General features: G+C 41.1%; 1 protein-coding gene across 1 annotated transcript in view; it reads right to left on the bottom strand.

Moving 5' to 3' along the window:
- Positions 1 to 19,453, bottom strand: part of ptprga (protein tyrosine phosphatase receptor type Ga) — a 426,424-nt gene that overhangs the window by 111,702 nt on the left and 295,269 nt on the right. The window contains exon 5 of the mRNA XM_061041506.1: positions 7,050 to 7,145. Within this exon, the coding sequence (XP_060897489.1) occupies positions 7,050 to 7,145 (96 nt within the window). The remainder of the gene's footprint in view (positions 1 to 7,049; positions 7,146 to 19,453) is intronic.

Genomic DNA, 19,453 nt, shown 5'->3' with positions numbered 1-19,453 from the left:
CAGGGTCACAAACATCCTCTGGTGCTTGATTCATGTTATATTTTGACCAAAGCACAGCACAGATGTTTCATTTTAGACCAGAGGGGACTGTTTGAAAAGGTGGAAAAGGTGGATAATATATCATCTTTAACACCAACGGTCTAGGAGTAACATTGCTGACAACCTCTTCTTTTAGTATCTCACAAACAAACAGAATATAAGTCGCACCGGTATGTGAGATGCAATCTGTTTTGGGGGGTTCTCCCAGAGTGTAAAAAAAGGTTTAAATTGTCCTCCTGTGTTACAATTCCCATTTGCATTCAACAAAGTTCACATTGTGTATTGGATTTTTTTTAAGGGGGAATGTATGAGATATACTTCTCAGTGAATTGTATTTCCTACTGTAGATTGGAGTTTAAAAATGTTCCCTTTTTGGAGATGGTGCCACAGAACAGATCCAGAAGCTCAGCTATGTACAGCTGCAGATCCAAAATATGTACATGAGCCCATACGATAAGGCTCTACCTAAAAATACTGGTAAGTCTATACTATATTACAAATGTTTTCAAGGCTTTCCCATGCTGTGAGACTGGTCTTTCCATTCTTACTTAGTGGTATTTTACTTCAAACATAACAGCAAAGAGAGCCTTGTTTTAATGGTTACCAAGTTTGTTGTAATCCAATATTAAGTTAGTTTAAAAATTGGATGTTTTAATCCATTCATCCACCGGACCAACCTACTTGTAAAAACCAAATGTAAAAAAAAAGTGCAATTTTATCTCCATTGGTTCCAACATTCATTGTGACCATTGGTGTCTCCCCACATCTGAGGCAGGTCCTCCCCCTTATCTTCCATCTAATATTGCTCTAATAAAAATGTGACTCCTGCAGTGCTTACATAGTGATCAATAAAATCACTTTAAAAAATCGATGCCTGCTGAGCTCTTTGCAGCCTTTTTCCTTTATCAATTTTTGCTACCGAGAGGGTTGGGGGGGTTGATTTTGTGTGTTTCAATTTACTTCCCTCCTTTCTACTATTTGTCCTCCATGATTGCCGTTTCTTTCCAGTGAGGAGAAGTGCGTATGACTCACAATGTGGAGTTTAAGTCCAGGAAAGCTTATCCTTCATCCCGTTGTTTTTGTGTCTTACTACTACTTCTTCTCCTTCTGCCTCTCGCTCCACTCAATAATACCCCAAATCATGTGGAATGAGGCTCAGTGGGATTCTCGTGTTAACTAAAGCAACAAATAGAAGAGAGTTCCCTGTGATTTGCATCCCAGCTGGGCATCGGTTTTTGAATATTTCTTCTTCCACCCGAGTGTGTGTGTGGCAAACATGGAGGCGTAAAAGCACTGTAAATAAGCAAATAAAAGGGCAATGATAGCTGTTTACAGCAGCCATCCATTTCAATCAGAGGCTGCTGTGCGATGCTTTGCTGGGTCGTAAACGCGTGAAACCCGAGCTCAACTGAGCTGATGGGGGCCAATTTGTCCTGTAACAAGAGTGTGATAATTTATTTAAAGGATGATACAGATTCAACAATGTATGCTGTGCAGAAACAGTGTGATGGAAGGGCAAGGGAAGCTGATGAAATGGAGACAAACATACAGGCCAGCACCGACCATGAGCTCAATGACTTTGGGATTAAATCAATTTTTACAGTAAATGAATTCCCCCCAAATATCCGAGGCAGACAATAGTGCTCGGACTTCAAACAATAAGAGGGGGTTATTGTAACAGTGGTATTGCTGTTTTTCCAGAGCAAGTTCAGTCAGTGTGGAAAGAGACCAGTTACAAAATGTTAAAGAGGTCATATTCTGCCCTTTTTGGGGTTCGTATATTTAATCTATGTTCCTACTTTTGTACGTTCACAATAGCTAGAGTTAAAAAAAGTGTCTGTTTTCATGTACTGCTCCTCCTTGCTCCCTCTACGCTCTGAGTCCGTCAGCTACACTCTGCTGAGCCCCCACTGTTAGACCCCACGTGGGCAAAGTCTGCTCTGATTGGTCTGCCGATCCGCTCTGTCGTTATTGGTCAGTTGCTCAGAATGCGTCTCGGAAATTTCAACATGAGCTGCAGGGCCACAACGAGCCAATGGGCTTAGATCAGTGATCTCACACTGACAATGACGTCGCACTGACACATTTTTATCGAGGGGGGCTAGAACCGAGCGTTACATGCAGCTAATGCTACAGCTAACAGGAGGACGTAGGAGAAGCCGCGTTTCCGCGGATCTGATTCTACCGGACCTAAAAAAAAAAGCCTCTGCATGTTTCTAATAAACTCCACGAGCAGAAACGTGCTCAAACTAGGATCAATATTGGAGATGCTTTTGCAAAATGAGTCTATTTAAAAGCTTTATATGTGATTCTTTGATCCAGTAGATGTCGCCCTTGAGCACCAGCATGAAACCAAAACAACTCGCGCTGCATTGTTGTGTTAGCATGCTAATGCTAGCGATCTTTATTATGCTCGTAGCTTCACACTGCGTGTAAATTTACCTGAAATGAGCGTGATCTAGAAACACAGTTAAGCAGTGAGTACAGTATGTTATTCTTCTTTTCTCTAGTCCCTCAATTAAACAACTTTTATACACGAGGGGAGGAGTCAGCCGGCCGTCCTGGCGATGTAAACAAAGTGAAGATAGGACTCTGAAAACATCACAGACAGTGGGACTCGGGTGTTACACCCATTGTAGACAGTCATGACTCACAGAGTTATTTTCAGAGGATGTACTTGATTTCTACATTGAAGTGTGAAAAATCACATATAAAGCCTTTAACTTGGTAATGTAGAAATGTTACCTGTGCTACAGCCGACATGGCTTCACACGTCCGACGTCTGGTTGAAGTTGAAGAGCTCAGCATGTGATAGCAGCATTCATTTCTAACTGCAACATCCACTCTCAAACAGAGTTAATTCTTTCTAGCTTATTTTGTTTTGTGGAAAATACAATTCTGAGCAGTTAAAAGTGTTTTTAAAATTCAGCCATTTCAATAACAAAAAGTGAAGGAAAATGCAGTGTGCAGCTTAAACTGCTTGTCTTACACACACTTCAGTCTGTCCCGTCTCTATGGAGGGTTGTGTGGGAGGCCGCCGCTGCTGTACTGCTCGAGTCTGGCAGAGGACGCTCATCAATCCAGGAGGAGAGCTTATCTCTCAAAGAGGCTCATCAGCGTCAACACAAGCAAGAAAAACTTCCAGCACGCCTCAGCACGCACACGCACACAAACAGAAATATACGGGCTCACTAAATTAAATTAACTGGATGTTCATCTCACACGGCAAAAAAAGCGTTGAAGCGATTAAACTGCAACATACAAACACAGATTTTTATCTCCAAACGCTGACACACTCAGATTCAGTTTCACAATTTAACTTGCAAAGCAAAAAACTGTTAGAGTGATAAAAGTGCATCAATGCAAACGCTGGATGTGACAGATTCTGAATGCAGAGAAGCCCTGAAGGGGCAACAGATGATGGTGTTTTTAAAATGCAATTTAATGGATCTCTGGGCCTGATTGACTATGAATGGATTGCAGCCGCTAACAGCTCCAAAAAAAATCATCATTTGCTCCGGCTATCTGCTCCAGCTCAAAATGGAATTCATAAAGAATATACTGTAGAGCGTCAATGACATTCAGGTGCAAACACGCACAGGAAGTTGTCTCGCTCCGTGAAGTTTGTTCTTGTTTTGCGTCTGAGTGTGGAGAGAAGCTACCTGCACGTTTACTCTGCACAGAGCCGTGCTCTCATGCTGAGGAAGCTCAGTGTGTCCACATAAAGATGGTGAGTTTGGAGGAGAGGGGACACTGTTTTTAGGGGTTATTTTGATACCCTATATAATTTTTTTTTATAAGGGTTGAACCGTTGAAAACAAAGAAAGAAGCAAGCAAAGTAAAATTGCATCCTCGTCCGTAGAGGCTCCAGATCGTCTCCGCAGATGATGATGAAGTGTTGAGCCGCTGACAGCCCCGGACTGTTTTAACCCATGATTATATTAATAATAGTTACTGTATTTCAAAGTTATATTAACAGACTTTATATTCGGATTATTTATTTTAAAGTCAAACAGATGTGGAATTGTTTTCCTGAGAACTGAAAACGTTTGCATGTGACATGTCTTATAAAGTCTGCGGCGCAATTACCGCCAACTCTCTACACACGCTTTGAGCTTCACTCCAAACTCTTCACACACCGGTGTTTGTGAATTAGACCTTTTTTTATTCTTACAATGAGGCGTATTTCATAGAAAGCAGCCAAGTTATCCTCAAATGAAATATTAGTGGCTCGAGTAAATACATGCAAAAAGCTCTGATGAACAGAGACACTGTTAATCCTGCAGCGCAGTTACTGGTGTTGTGTTTTGTGTTTAAGATGGGTGTAGTGGGCACTAAAGTCATGCAATCCCTTTGAGAACCAGGCCCTCTGTTATTTATACTTTTTAATATGTATACTTATTTTCCACAATTCCGATTACACCTTTGTTATTGGTATTAGAATATCAATCACTTCAGTATTGGAAAGAAAACAGCTGATAGGTGGCTTTGTAGTCGTAAAGTTAAAATGCAACTCTTAATAGCAATATAATTAGAAAGCTACACCAATTAAAACATGGTTCAGTAATTAAACAATCATTCTTGGGTGACACAGTTAGATGCTTTTTTAACAGAGACCATCGGATTTAAACACCCACACAGAGATCTTCAAAGACATTTACGCGTGTGTTCCGTATTTTTTAAAGTCTTCACATTCACTAGAAAAACTTGAATCTTGCTATTTCTTTCAAAACAAAAAAACCCCACACTGCTGCATACAGGCACCGTGTGAGCCCTGCCCTCTGCGGTTCCCAAAGACAACCTGAAGCGTGTGTGCAGGGCAGGAGAGCGAGGGACCCCTGGATGAATAAAGGAATCACTCACTCTTGGCCCCGGCACCCCACACTCACTCCTCTTTGCATAGGAGCAAACAAACAAACACAACCTGTCGAGCTCTATCTGCGAGAGCCAAGTTATTGAGGGCGCGGGTTCAAATCTGTCTTTGAGCTGCAAACTGCACAATATCATCAAATTCAGGGAAATTGTTTGAGTATTGCCTTCCTTGGTGCGAGGGAAAGAGAGGCAGTGAATGCTTCTCTGGAGTCACCTGTCAGTTAAGATAGCAGTTTTTCCTGCTTTTTAAAAAGTTTTCTGCCATTTCTACTGGCTGCTTTGAAGGAAGCTGTTTCTCCGTCTGCCAACTCACCCTCTCTGTTTTATCAAGCAAACTGCAAATCAATCCATTCCCGCCAACTTCATCCTTTTTTTTTTTTAAATTTGGCTTTGGCGAAGCATTGCCCTCCAGGGAATTATTCTTTGAGGTGTTTAGTGCTTTGTTTACACTTCCAAAGAGTGTGCTTGAGGTGTAATTTATTAATTTCTCACTTGTCCCTACGCCTCCTGATCTGACGACGCAGGCAGGGAGGTGTGTGTGGAGCTCCCAATCTCTGTGCTTCTCCAGAGACCGACGCTAGCCAAGCTGCATCCAGTTCTTTGTGCAATCCAATTAATTCCCTGAATGATTATATCAAATACCTCCAAATTGACATCCCACACACAATTTCTGTTTATGTCACATCACATTGGATGTTCTGACTTCATGCCTGTAACACATACATGACACTGTTTTATTTAATATAACACATTCAACGTTATATCAACATTGATAAAAAAAAAGGTAAAACGAGGATCATATTTTAAACTAAAAGGAAACAAAATCCTTTCCTCCCGTTCAAAAATCTACTGCGGTCTGTGCAGCCTGTCCGCCATCTGGCCAATGTAGACTTATTGAAAAGTTTTATGATTTCTTACCAAAAGGAGGAGTTTTGTGAATTTTTTAAAAGAATGTCGACACACTCTCCGCTCAGACCAACATCGTATTTGTACCAGGCTGTTAACATGTCAATTTCTGCTGTTAATATGGACACTTTAAAATGAGGTGTGTATGGGGCTTTTGGGTCTTTTACAGTCAGCCTCAAGTGGACACTTGAGGAACTGCGTTTTTTTTTGCACTTCTGGATTGGCTTCATTTTTCAACACTGGATGTTGGCGCTTGGAATAAACATGTTTACAGCCGTGTACGTTTTTTTTTATTTTGGTTTAAGAAGTTAATTTCTTAATTCATCCATGTAAATTTGAACTCATCCTTTAAAACATGAAGAAAAAAAGTCTTCAAGAGTCATTCATGAATTGCATCTGGGCGTCGCTGATTTGGCCGACAGGTAGGCGTGTTGTAGTTCTGTTTGCCAGAAGGCTTCAGGTCTCTACATCTAATTAGATTGACTGATTGTAGGGTGGATGGCAACCACCATCATTGGGCTTTATCAGCGGCCTTTTCAAAAACTAATGGGTGACTATGTCCATGTTTTATAGAGTCTATTGTACTCTCTTGAGAGTTTTATTATGTCACTTATCATTTTCCTAATACGTTTACGGTCTCTGCCAAAACTTGAGACTTCAAAGCAGAAGTCTTCAAGCCAATGGGCGACACAATGTTGGCGACTTCCACTTCCTAAATGCAGTCTTCAAACATGACATAATTCCTGAGAGTGAAATGGAGACTTTACACAAACACCGGGCCAGAGGGACTAAAAAGAGAGGAAAAGTATATTAACTCTGGGTTAATGGTCCCAGCAGTGGTGCACTTAGGATGGTCCCTAATTAACTTCTAATTCCTGCCAATTAAGAGTGATGGAGCTCCCAGTTCCCCTACAGCCCCTAAACAGGCTGGAGATCAAGGATTTATCTGGTGGCAGGACTTCCATCTTCATGTAGATATTTTTGCAGCTCATGTATTCAACAAAGACCATACAACATTTTTGCTTTTGGAAAAATCAACGACCAGAGGTAAAATGAAGATAGAGGTGAACTTTAGGAGTAACCTTAATGACCTTAATACTAAATTCACAGCACAAAGTAAATGATCCAAAATCTCAATTCCAACTCTAACACAGGGTAAACATCTTATGCCAGAAGTTTGATTCGCAGGGAAGTTTAAAAAGCGTTTGAAAATAAGCCTCTTTCTGACCTACCTGAAAAAACACAGCCATTGCTGCAATGATCCTCTTCTCCCTGAGCGCTGCGCCGAGGCTGTCGAAGTCGTCTGAGTTGTACATGTAGATCTGCATCTGTGAGAGACAGAAACACCAAGTTAGGATGGGGGGGGGGGGGAGACAAAAAAGCTGCATGCAGACTGATGGAAAAAAAGTGGGCCATGTCGGAATATTTCCGTCACATTTTGCCTCTGAATGGGAGATTTATGATAGCAGCTTTAACAGTGATGACACAAACTGCATGCATCTTTTCAAAAACGAAAACAGGAACACGTTCATATGTGGCCCAAATAAATTATTTTGCACTCCTCAGGCTGAGCAGGCGTAGAATTCTTTGGAGCTTTATGTGACTCCAGATTGACATTAGTAACATTCCTGGTTGTCTAATGTTGACATACGTAATGACGAGGTAAATGGCCTCATGAAACCTGTAAACATGAGAGCTAATGGTCGACTCTGCAGGGCAAAGCATGCTCCTGTTGACAGTGGAAACAATCCAACTTCTGTCTCTGCTCTTGAACATTGAGTCCTGCCATAGAGCTGACCGAGGTCTTTGTTCTTTTACACATGTTGGCCAATTCAGAACCAGGACCTGTTGTACAGTACCTGTACAAACTGGAATTAGATACTGGTCTTTTTTAAAGAAATGCTGTAATCAACTTAATATAAAAAAAATAATCCAATCTGTGCAAAAAAAAAATCCAGCCATTTCAGTAAGCACTCAGCATATCGAGTTCAATAAAAACGGTACCCCAGGATGTGCTGATCATTTATTTCACTGCAACAAAGAAGTCTGATGTCAACATAAGGCAGGAGAGGAAATAACAAACATGTATCAATTCACTGCATGCAGAAAGTGTTTTAAGTCTAATGGTGCTTTCACACTTGCACAAAACTCCTGAAAACTCTCTGAAGTTTTTTCGAGGTGAGCTGCATGCGTGAATGCAAACGGTCAAATTCCTCACTCTGACTTCACCTGGACTTTTTCACTGCCAGTACCCTGGGGAATTGTCCTCATGAAGTTGAGGTGACTAGACTTATGAAAGAGGCAGGAAATATTCTGGATAATTCTCCGCGACGAGAGGGAGGGGGGCGCGTTTAAATAGACTGCATGCATGCAACAGGTGCAGAAAATATCGGCAGTATGTTGTTCTTCTGTTGATATTGTGATTATGTCGAATTACAGGAAGCATTGGTATACTGTAAAGGCACAAATTCTCATTATAGCATCATGTGGTGTGTCCTGCTATCATGACACTACTTGCCTTTATATCAATGCAATGTGTAGTTTGAAAGAATCACTATACCAACCAAAGACCAGCGAAGAATATACTGTCTTACAGAAAACAATGCAGCAGTTTAATTACTTGCATGGAGTTCGTTGTGTGCATACAATCTCTGTTCATTCAATGAGTGAAGGGAATAAACATCACCACCCACTCCCACCCACTCAAGGTTAAATTCTCCTGATAATATGCTGCTGTATTCTCTCTTTAGCTCACTCGAACTTTCTGCAGAAAAAAAAAAAAATTCCAGGGGGCTGACCGGAAAAAACTCCCCAAGTCAGAGTGTACAATTTGGCTGTTTGTGATCACAAAGGCAGCTGACCGCTAAAACTTCAGGAGATTTTCAAGAGTTAAGTGCAAGTGTGAAAGCACTATAGCGATAAACTAAACAAACAAAGAATAATGGTAAAGAGAAAATGAACCTCTAAAGAAGTTAAAAGGGGACGTGTTGTGAATACAGCCTCAGGTGAGAGTTGGTCCAGTAATCCTTTACTGCCCAGTTTTACATAAAGTTAGAATCTCTTTATATGCTTCTCACTGTCACTGAGACATGCACATTAGGACACCCATGACCTTTTTTCCTCCGCTGTTTGAATTTCCTCAGCGCTGCCTAGGGACAGGCTTAATTCAAATATTCCTCTGCCAGCAGCAGCACCTTCATGTGAAGAAGAGCCGCTCTGTTTAATAAGAGTCTTTGAAGAAAATACACGGCTACTATTACTTTCAAGTGTAAGTCAAAGTGAGTCTGCATCGCCATTTATAGCAAATAGGCTTATGAAAAAAACGGAACCACATGAAAAACATTAATACATCAGTAAATTAGGTTTCAAATTCATCTAAAACATCAAAAAGCATGAGAAGAAAACACGAAATACAAAAAACAACAGCTGAGCTCTTTATTAACTCGAGGCATGACTCAGCAAAACATCTGCACTTCACTAGGAGTCTGTTTATGTTTCATTGGGAGGATTAAGAAAACCTGAAGTGGTGTTAATGACTAATAAATGAGTTATTTATGACCTGCAGGCAGTCAGAACAACAATCTGTGACAATTCAAATCAAATTACACTTTGAACTGAGAAACAGTTTCCCCTTCCTTTAGACACTGCATCGTGTCCGCCTGTGATTGTGCAGGATGAGGTGAACATTTAGGAGATTTCCACAACCTAACATTAGGAATGGGAATCACCATCACGGTACGATATCATCACCATATTCGAGTCACAATACGATATATACTGTTTTAAGCTGAGAGCACTTTACTTGCTTTTGTTATTCAACCGTGCTTTTATTTTGAAATGCTGCACTGTCTTAAGCTGAGAGTACTTTACTTGCTGTGTGCTTTTATTATGAAATAAAGTAAGGCCCTTCAGGTAGATGGAAGGTTAGGAACATGAAGTTATAAGCACAGAAACAGGAAGTGGTTAGGGAACCCAAACTGAGGTCAAACAAACGGTAATAAAGGTCACTGTGTGATGTCATGAGGTCAATGTGTAATGTCATAAGGTCAATGTGTGATGTCATAAGGTCACTGTATGATGTCATGAGGTGGATATTACTTTGGACTCGTCAGCTGAGCTGTCTGAGAGTTAAAGTGAAATGAGACGATCAAAGATGCAGCAGTGTCCTTCTTTTACATCACTGAGACTACAGGGAGACACTGAGGACGAGTATCTACGGAGAGCCTGAAGGGACAAAATAACATGAGATGAATCGATTAACTATGACAGCCCTACTGTAACGTCTAGATTGCTTTTGTAGATAGTCATATAGAGACATCAGGTTTTATTTCAGTCGGCTTGGTAACCAGTTAAAAACTCCTGACATGAGCTTTATTTTTTTAAAATGCTTTAATTGTTTGTTCTAGTCTTTGGATGGTATCGTTCGTTGACTTATTTGGCAACTTCTATATCTTTTAAACATGCAGATGTCGATCTTAATCACGATAAACAACTGTCACAGTCTCCTGTTTGTGCTGAAGAGTTAAACAGGTTGAAGGCTGAAGTCAATAATACTGTGAAATGGACTTGGAAGATGTGTTGTTGCACAGTGAAAACCAATGAGAACACACACACACACACACACACACACACACACACACACACACACAGAAAATAACTCAAACAGTGAGGCGCTATCCGTTGTCATGGTGATGTGGAGGCGTGACGCATTAAAGCACACAGCAAATGTGTGCACAGAGTGTGTGTGTAAGGGGAGCACATTATTGTGGTTTGTGTGTGTGTGTGTGTGTGTGTGTGTGTGTGTGTGTGTGTGTGCAGGTACATAGAAACTGTGTTCCTATGCATATGTGTTTACATAATTTGCGGTGTCGGGGAAACACAATCCTGCATGCCAAAAGCAATTCTGGAGGCTTTTTCCGTGCCAAGATCAACACTGCCAATATCACTTGTGTAGCATTTTCTCCAGCCTGCTAATCCTCACATAAAGAGCCCTGTGCATTGCTTTTTGATCTACTCGAGAAGTAAACAGTTGACAAGCGGCCTGATATAGAGTCAGTGTGCTGAATTTATAGCAGAAGACAGCTCAACTGGAACAACACATTCTCCCAAACGGATATTAATTAAAGTCAATGTGGGGGGATTGTGTGCGTGTGAATGTGGCAGCGAGACAGCAGCTCAACAATTAAAATCAGTTCAAACCCAGCTGGATTTTCGTCCTAATGATGGTGGTGTGGGCTTTCTCACAACAGGAAAAATGGGACAGGGATGGACGAAAAAAAAAAAAAAAAAGCATTATACTGTGCTGATGATCTAGGATGTTTCATTCAGCCATCTGTGACAGTGGAATGTGATTGACGTGGAGCGGGCGGAGTTTATAGTGGCCGCCGAGGTTCCCTGAAGCAGATTGAAGGATCCCAAAACTAAAAGACAAATCTTTTTCTTTTGTTTTCTATTCTGTCATTTTATTCACAGGAATTTTGTTGCAATGATAAATCAGCACCAACACCACCAACTGATACATTAATTAAGGCATCAGTTCCCAAAAGTGGAGTCTGGGCCCCCCTAGGGAGGCGCCAAAGATCTCAGAGGGAGGGCGCGAAACTCTGTCTAATCTGAGGTTGTTAAAAATAGAATTGCACTTCTTAACTAAAATCATGACAACACATTTACTGTATAGTTGATACAAATGAAATGCAGCAAGATGTATGTAAGCAAACATCCTTCCATGCTCGCTTAATTTGTGTTGACATGTAAAGATGTCTCAGTTTAAAGCGATTTGTACACCTCTTCATACACTGCAAACTTGTAGTCACAGGAGAACTACAAGATCACAGGAGAACTACAAAGTCACAGAAGAACTACAAGATCACATGAGAACTACAAGATCACATGAGAACTACAAGATCAAAGGAGAAACTACAAGATCACGAGAACTACAAGATCACAGGAGAACTACAAGATCACAGGAGAACTACAAGATCACAGGAGAACTACAAGATCACAGGAGAACTACAAGATCACAGGAGAACTACAAGTTCACAGGAGAACTACAAGATCACAAGAGAACTACAAGATCACAGGAGAACTACAAAGTCACAGGAGAACTACAAGATCACAGGAGAACTACAAAGTCACAGGAGAACTACAAGATCACAGGAGAACTACAAGATCAAAGGAGAAACTACAAGATCACGAGAACTACAAGATCACAGGAGAACTACAAGATCACGCGGGCCAAAGAGAAAAACGTGCAGTTAACATGTTGCTTCGTCTTTCTGAGGATGATTTGAGCCGTAATGTTGATAAAGTCGTGGTAAAACACGTCCAGGAGTCCGTATATTTTGTTTTAATTCTGACCGGAAGCCTTGTGCGTTCCCTTGTCTGACTTCCTGTCCGTCTTGATCTATTCTGTTTAGCTGGCGCTGTAGTGCGCAGGGCTGATGGGCCGCGGTGCACTCGGACTATGTGGATACTGGCAGTAAGAAAGCGAGCATGAAGAGAGACTTCAAGCAGCAGCCTATGATGATGCTTTGAGAATATTACTAAAGATTGTGCAGTGGAGGTAAGATCTGTGAGACTGCACAAGTCAAGAAGTCCGCTGTAGCAATTTGTTTGCTTGCTTCTATCCAACATTTTTTCTGATTCCAATGAGGACCAAGCTTTACCCGATAATGCTCTCATGGGAATTCTTATGTTGGAAACAAATCTCTCTGCAGTTTTGAAAACCTGGTGGAAAGCAGCATGCAGAGGCTCAATGCCCTTTAGAGTTTGTTTATGTAACGGTGTAAAACAAAACCACTCTGACAAAGAAGAACGGATCAAGAAAGTAGGCGGTTAGAGAATGAAATGTGTTGCTGAAGAGCACTGCAGAGCTCTGAACTCAGATGAACTTTCATAAAAGTGTTCTCAGTCATGGCAACCCAAACTACTATCTCCTGTAATGTGACGTCCAAGGGCCAGATTAGCATCATTAACCAACAACTGGCCCACTCAGATGAACAAATCCCATCTGGTCCAATTAGTCATGAAGCCCAAATCATATTTTATAATGAGTGTAAAAAAAATCACAACAGGTGACTCCACCTTTAGCTGGGAGCCAAGTGTGCTAGATTTGAGATCCTGCTGCATCCAGGTCTTTGTGGATCTATTAATGATGGACACAAAACCTTAATCGACCCGAGAAGTTTGTTCTGAAATCAGATTTGACCTAATGTTGTTGTTTTTTTAAATTGTTGTCATGTCTTTTTTGCCCTGAAATACTTAAAGTCTAAAGTCTTTAAATAAATAAAGTCTTTATATGTGATTTTTCACACTTAAATATAATATAAATCAAGTATATCCTCTGAAAATAACTCTGTGAGTCATGACTGTCTACAATGGGTGTAACACCTGAGTCCCACTGTCTGTGATGTTTTCAGAGTTTTCAGAGTCCTATCTTCACTTTGTTTACATCGCCCGGACGGCCGGCTGACTCCTCCCCTCGTGTATAAAAGTTGTTTAATTGAGGGACTAGAGAAAAGAAGAATAACATACTGTACTCACTGCTTAACTGTGTTTCTAGATCACGCTCATTTCAGGTAAATTTACATGCAGTGTGAAGATACGAGCATAATAAAGATCACTAGCATTAGCATGCTAACACAACAATGCAGCGCGAGTTGTTTTGGTTTCATGCTGGTGCTCAAGGGCGAAATCTGCTGGATCAAAAAAATCACATATAAAGCCTTTAAGACATCACTCTTTGTGTGTCTCTGAGGATAGAGATACAAGAGACTGTGACTCGAAAGACCGGTCTCGAGATCACCTTTTGAAGGTCTCGATCTCGTCGTGGAACCGTTTATCAGTCTTGTCTCAGATTGGACTGGGCGTACTCTGGATTTTAAATCAAGACCGCCAATGATTTGCACGTCATTACTGTGATTAGAAGGAAAACGCCTCTTAATAAAAGAACAAATAACTTCAATTCAATTGCAAATGGATTTATTTCCCCCGGTTACGTCCGCAACCTTCCAGGTGTTAAAGTCTAAGTGAGTGACACGCCCGCTGAACACAAGATGATGGTTTTTCAGTGATATGTACGGCCTTGGTCTTCTCTCGGTCTCACCCTGCCTTGGTCTCGATCCCTAAATGTTTTGGTCTTGGAGCACTCTGGCCTCAGGTTTGTCCTGGTCTCGTTAAGTGTTGTCTTGACTACAACACAAGTCTAGTGGTGGGTGATATGACCTTAGATCTATATCTATTATACAGTATATATAAAGCTTTATTCCAGGTGTCAATCAGGGCGACATCTCATTACCTAAATTCAGACGCCTCCCAGTCACTGACACCGGTTCAGGTGATGGTCTCCTGTCTCAGATCCAAGAATCTGTGGGGCATGTGGCCCCGAGATTTGTTCCATAAACAGCTCTGAGTATGACTAACAACACTGCAGAAGCTGCGGCTGACACACCACGGTTATTTCACTAATATAGACCTCTTGTTGAACACGTTTTCTTTCCAGTCCCGTCTGGTTAATATCGATCAAATGCAACATGACGAGGACATTTCCAGAGCACTAAAAGTAATCTTCATAACTCAGCAGTGTTCAGCACGGATGACATGGAGCCCCAGCAGGAGCTAAAGAGGAAGGACTTGTATCATCAGTTGCTCTGGATAAATGTGTCATCAAAAATGTAACAATCTTCAATCACTCTGCCTGCGCTGCTCATTAATCCGACCGCAGGCAGACATTTATGCAGCTCAGGTCTGTAATTGACTCCCTCTGTAGTCACTCTATATCATGTTGGAGTGGTGAGAGTCACTACTTTTTTACTCATGTCTGTCTTTGGGATGTCTTTGAAACCACGTCACCGTGCATATCAATCTCCCCCCACTGGCACAATGATAAGTCTGTCAAATATTTGAGCGCTTTGTCTCCCTCTTTTTTTAACCTTCATGTGATTCCTATGATCTAGCAGCATATTGAAAAACCCTTATCAATAACAGGAGGCAGGAAGAGCTATAATTTGTAGCAATGGAGAGAGGGGGAAGGAAGCAAAAAGAGACAGAATATGAGGCAGGTGAGATGGTGCACTGGGAGGAGTAGAGAGAGAGAGAGAGAGAGAGGAAGCCGGCCTCCCTCTGGGCGATCAGCCTTAGGGGGCTTGTAACAGCACCTTGCCCTTCCCTGAGTTCAAAAGAGTGGGAGATAGAGATGTTGTCGAGCCCGGGGGCAAAGCAACAACCAAACAACTTATTTATTTTCTCAGAAAAACACTTTGTGGAATAGAGGGGGAAGCCACTGTCGCTTTCAGGGTCCACTTTTCTACCATTACATCTTCACATCAGTCCATAAGACATAATGCCAGTCTGAAGTCCTGCTGCAAAGTCAACTGGGAGCTGTTATTTCAACTGGAGGAAGGCTGATGGTGAAGATCTTATAGTTAAACAAGAAAACAAAAAAAACTCCTGCATAGTGTGTCCAGAGGGGTGTTGCATGCTCCCCCCTTGAAATTTGACCTTTCAGAGGCGGGACTTATTGTTAAAACCATCCAATAACCAATCACTTTTTTTTTGCAAAAGTCTACTAGTTTTCTTTACACATCAGTGTAGCATATTTTATTTCTTTTGAAATTAAAATTGTAAATACATACGCACACATTTATTTCATAAAACAAGTGCATAGTAAAGTAATGCACACTGTCTAACTTGCAAAACTACATTAACTACCCCTGCTTAAGTCAATGCCCCGGCTGGGCCAACCTAGTCAAAAAAAAGTCTGGACGTGCCCCTGGTTCGGAGTGAACAGGAACGCTCTCATTTTGTCTAAAAAAAACCTAAAAGAAACAAAGAAGAAAGAAAAAAGGAATCGACCTTGCCAGCTCATGAGACTTTATCGACACATTTTAGTTTGTCAGTCCATTACGAGAGCGGACAAAACAAAGGAAAGATAGCAAAAGGTTTCAACGACCCTGTTATCTACCATCTTGTCAAACATGTCAGATTGGACAGTGGCCCAACACTTCGAAATGTATCTCTTTAGTATCTTTACAGGACACGTTAATTTAGATCAGGTCCCAAATCTTTTCAGCTCGCAACCCCCAAAACAAGGATGTCAGAGACGGGGGGGGGGGGGGGCTGATTGTCTCTGGAGGTGGTTAAGGCATATAATGTAGCCATGCACACACATGTAAAAGCCTATCCGAACACTGGTAACATAAGGAAGAATAAGACAGCCTGAAAAACATACAATTATCTTGTAACTTAAATAACTTAAAATAATTTATTAATTTAGAATACACAAAATTAAACACACCTCTGTATTGAAAATAATTTAATTGTAACCTGATGTTGTATTTCTGTTATTCTACCTGATGCTAATCACAAGATCCTCATATTTTGAAGCACTAGGCCAATGACCGAGCTGCTTTAAATGTAATCTTTTGGGACCACTTAATGAAAAACTATGTCAGGAATATGGATACTTGATCTGACACTGGCCTTGATGTAACGGTGTAACAGTTTGTCAAGAGGCTTAAAACCCGCCTCCGCTCCAGCTCTCAGTCTGCCGTTAGGTTGACTGAAAGTTAGGGTTGAGACAGCATTTCCAACATGGAGGCTGCTGCCGATGAGACTCTGGAGCCCCCTGCAGGAACAGATGGGTCACTCAGGCTTCATCCATTAATATTTACAGTCTATGGTTTTTGTTAATGATAACAACCGTTGTTGTGATGATGCAAAACCTTTCACTGTGGCTCTAAATGGGTTGTCGCATGCATGGAAGAGATGTGATTTTAGGAATTAAGAGACAATTTCTCTGATTAAACCATTTTAAGTGACTGAACAGAACACATGGAAAACCTACAAAGTGCTGTTGCTGCAGGAGAATGTGACATTTTCTGTTAAAACAGGTCAAATTATCTGAGCTCTGTGTATTCATCTCTGTGTGTTTCCATGTGTGAGTGTGTATGGTCGTCATCAAACACTGACGTGATGTAGTGTAATGTACTCAATGAAACATTAATATGTGGGAAGGTAAGCACAGGAGACAGACTCTCTCCGTGAACAGGCTGCGGTGATGAATCAGGCAGCCTGCTCTGCTGACACCTTAATGCATCATTATTATAGATGTTCTAAGTGGTTTCTGAGGGAGGGGGAGACGAGTGGACTTAAAGCTAACAACCCACCTGAAAAACTAAATGTACACGGATTCATTTTACGATGTTACAAGATTCTATTATCTATCATTGTGAACTACTCTCCTCGAGACAGAACTCGGGGAATAAAGCCTGCAGCAGTCACGTCTTAGAAATCTGGCCGAATACACGCACACACACACATTTTGTGCTTTCCTGTCTTTTTGGTAGAGGGTATGAACTTCAGAAGGCATATAGTACATATATAGACAGCCCAACCCTCTGCTAAACAAGTGGAATTAAAATGTGACTTCAGAGACACAATGCACTTAAAGGTGACCTTTGATTGTTAATGTCAAACATCGAACGGAGCCATCATAAACGACTTCATCTCTGAGTGTGCAGCTCATAAACTGATTTATAGAAGTGGTTGTCATTTATAAATCATACAGTGTCTGTTGTAAGAATATGAAGCAGAAACTGAAATATGAAGTTTTATTAACTGCACTGAACGCCACACTCTTACATGAGACATTACCGTTAAAGGTCACACATTCTCCTCCTTTTCAAAAAGTGTAAATAAGTCTGCGACAGAGTCTGTGAAGTGTCTTGTTCTAAATCCACTCTGATCCTGTATTTGATCATGTCTATAAACCCCTCTATTTCAGCCCTGCTCAGAACAGGCTGTTTCTGTGTCTGTACCTTTAAATATGTAAATGAGCTGTGTCTGACCACGCCCACTCTCTGGAAGGGCTCGGATGTCTCTGTGCTTTCTCGCTCCATGTCCTATTGTTTACGGTGAGAAGGCAGACTCAGAGGGCAGAACAAACACCTAGCTGTGGGAGTGTCACCCACCTGGGGGGAGGGGCTACTGCAAAAATCTGTCAGTGCACACAGGCCCTAATGGAGTCAAAAACACATATAAAGCAAGAAGGTGAATGATGCAAAAAAAAAAAAGCATGTAGCTTGTTTGCTGTAAAGTGTCTGTTTCCTGTTTTGAAGACAGTTAAACTTTTTCCATTACCTCCCACTTAGCTCTCAGATAGCAACTCAATCGTCCATTTCTGCCGGTTATCAAGTGATTCACGAAAACAATTTGGAAGATATTGATGAACCATGCAATCATTTCGATGGGGACATCAGATTACAAATAAATTGGTCGTATGGTAAAATTGTGATGAACAAATTTCCTTGTTTCGAATTTGGTGTTATCATTTTCTGCAGATTTGGGTGAGACTTAGTTTCGGCGTCAGTGACATCATTGGTAGCAGCTCCTAAACCCACAAAGTGTGCAACCTTTAAAAAATGTCAAGAGGAGATTTTCACTTTCAGGTGTCTAGAAACGTCCTCCACTGATGGGATCCTTCATTATTATTATCCGAACATGAACATGTTAGTGTGACAGGTTGCATGTGTCAGGCATGACTAATCCATTTCATGTAATTCTCTCGTAATGCAGTTATTACACTGTTACCTTTTAAAAAAAAAATTAATTCAGTTTCAGTTTCACTTGTTAACATGCACTTGCCTCTTTTTGTTAAGGTTATAGTGTCAGTGATAAAAAGGCATGAACACAGGTAGTTCATTTAGATCCTTGTGTAGTAGATTGATTGCTCTGTGATCTGTTGGTAATGCCTTGGGGACTCACTGGAAGCAGGAGTATTTAACTCATTTTTCATTTCAGGTAATTATCTTACATAAAGCGATATTTATTCCTGTGTTACTATGATGTTAAATGACTAAATATATGTTTTTAATGTGTCCTATTTAAGGATTAGCAGCGCAAGGACACCATGTGCACAAGTATCATGTGTGTATATGCAAAGTCAGTGCCATATAGAGCTTATATGCAATCAGACCTTCACTTTAAAGTTACAGGCTCCAGGGCAAATTTACACCAATACTTCATAATCATGTGCAACACTCCAGCACTTTTGCACTTTTAATACCCCAGGCTCTTTACCCCCCCCCCCCCCCCTGTAGCAGCACTTTAACTCTGAAGGTCACTTTATCCTGGGTGGTATTGAACAACATCACACAGCCACTTTGTATGCTTTCATAAATGTGTCTCTGTCGACTAATGTACGGTTTATGTTGTTGCTGGGTCAGTAATTGTTGTATTGGTATCTGCTTGTCATTGTGGTTGAGCTTGTAGAGTGCTTTTCTCGTCTTCTGACTACTCAAGGTGCTTTTACACCGCAGGTCACACCTACACATTCACACACTGATGGTGGAGGCTGCTGAGTAAAGTGACCATCAGAAGTAACTAATCCCATTCATACACATTCATACACAGCTGATGAAGCAGCGGGAGCAACTTGGGGTCCACATGGGGAACCCTCGACCTTCCGGGTTGAGAGACGAACGACTCTACCAACTGAGCCACAGCCGTCCATTAATGTGTAGTTTCCCTGTTTTAAATAAATAAAAAGTTGTGTTGAGATAATGTCAACTTTTAACATTTTCTAGCGGTCTATGTCTCTTAGAAATGAGTCAATACTTTGACATGTTCTTAGGAGATA

Source organism: Labrus mixtus, chromosome 7 (genome assembly GCF_963584025.1).
Source record: "Labrus mixtus chromosome 7, fLabMix1.1, whole genome shotgun sequence".
NCBI classification, from domain to species: Eukaryota; Metazoa; Chordata; class Actinopteri; order Labriformes; family Labridae; genus Labrus; species Labrus mixtus.
This window is presented reverse-complemented; position numbering and strand designations above follow the sequence as displayed.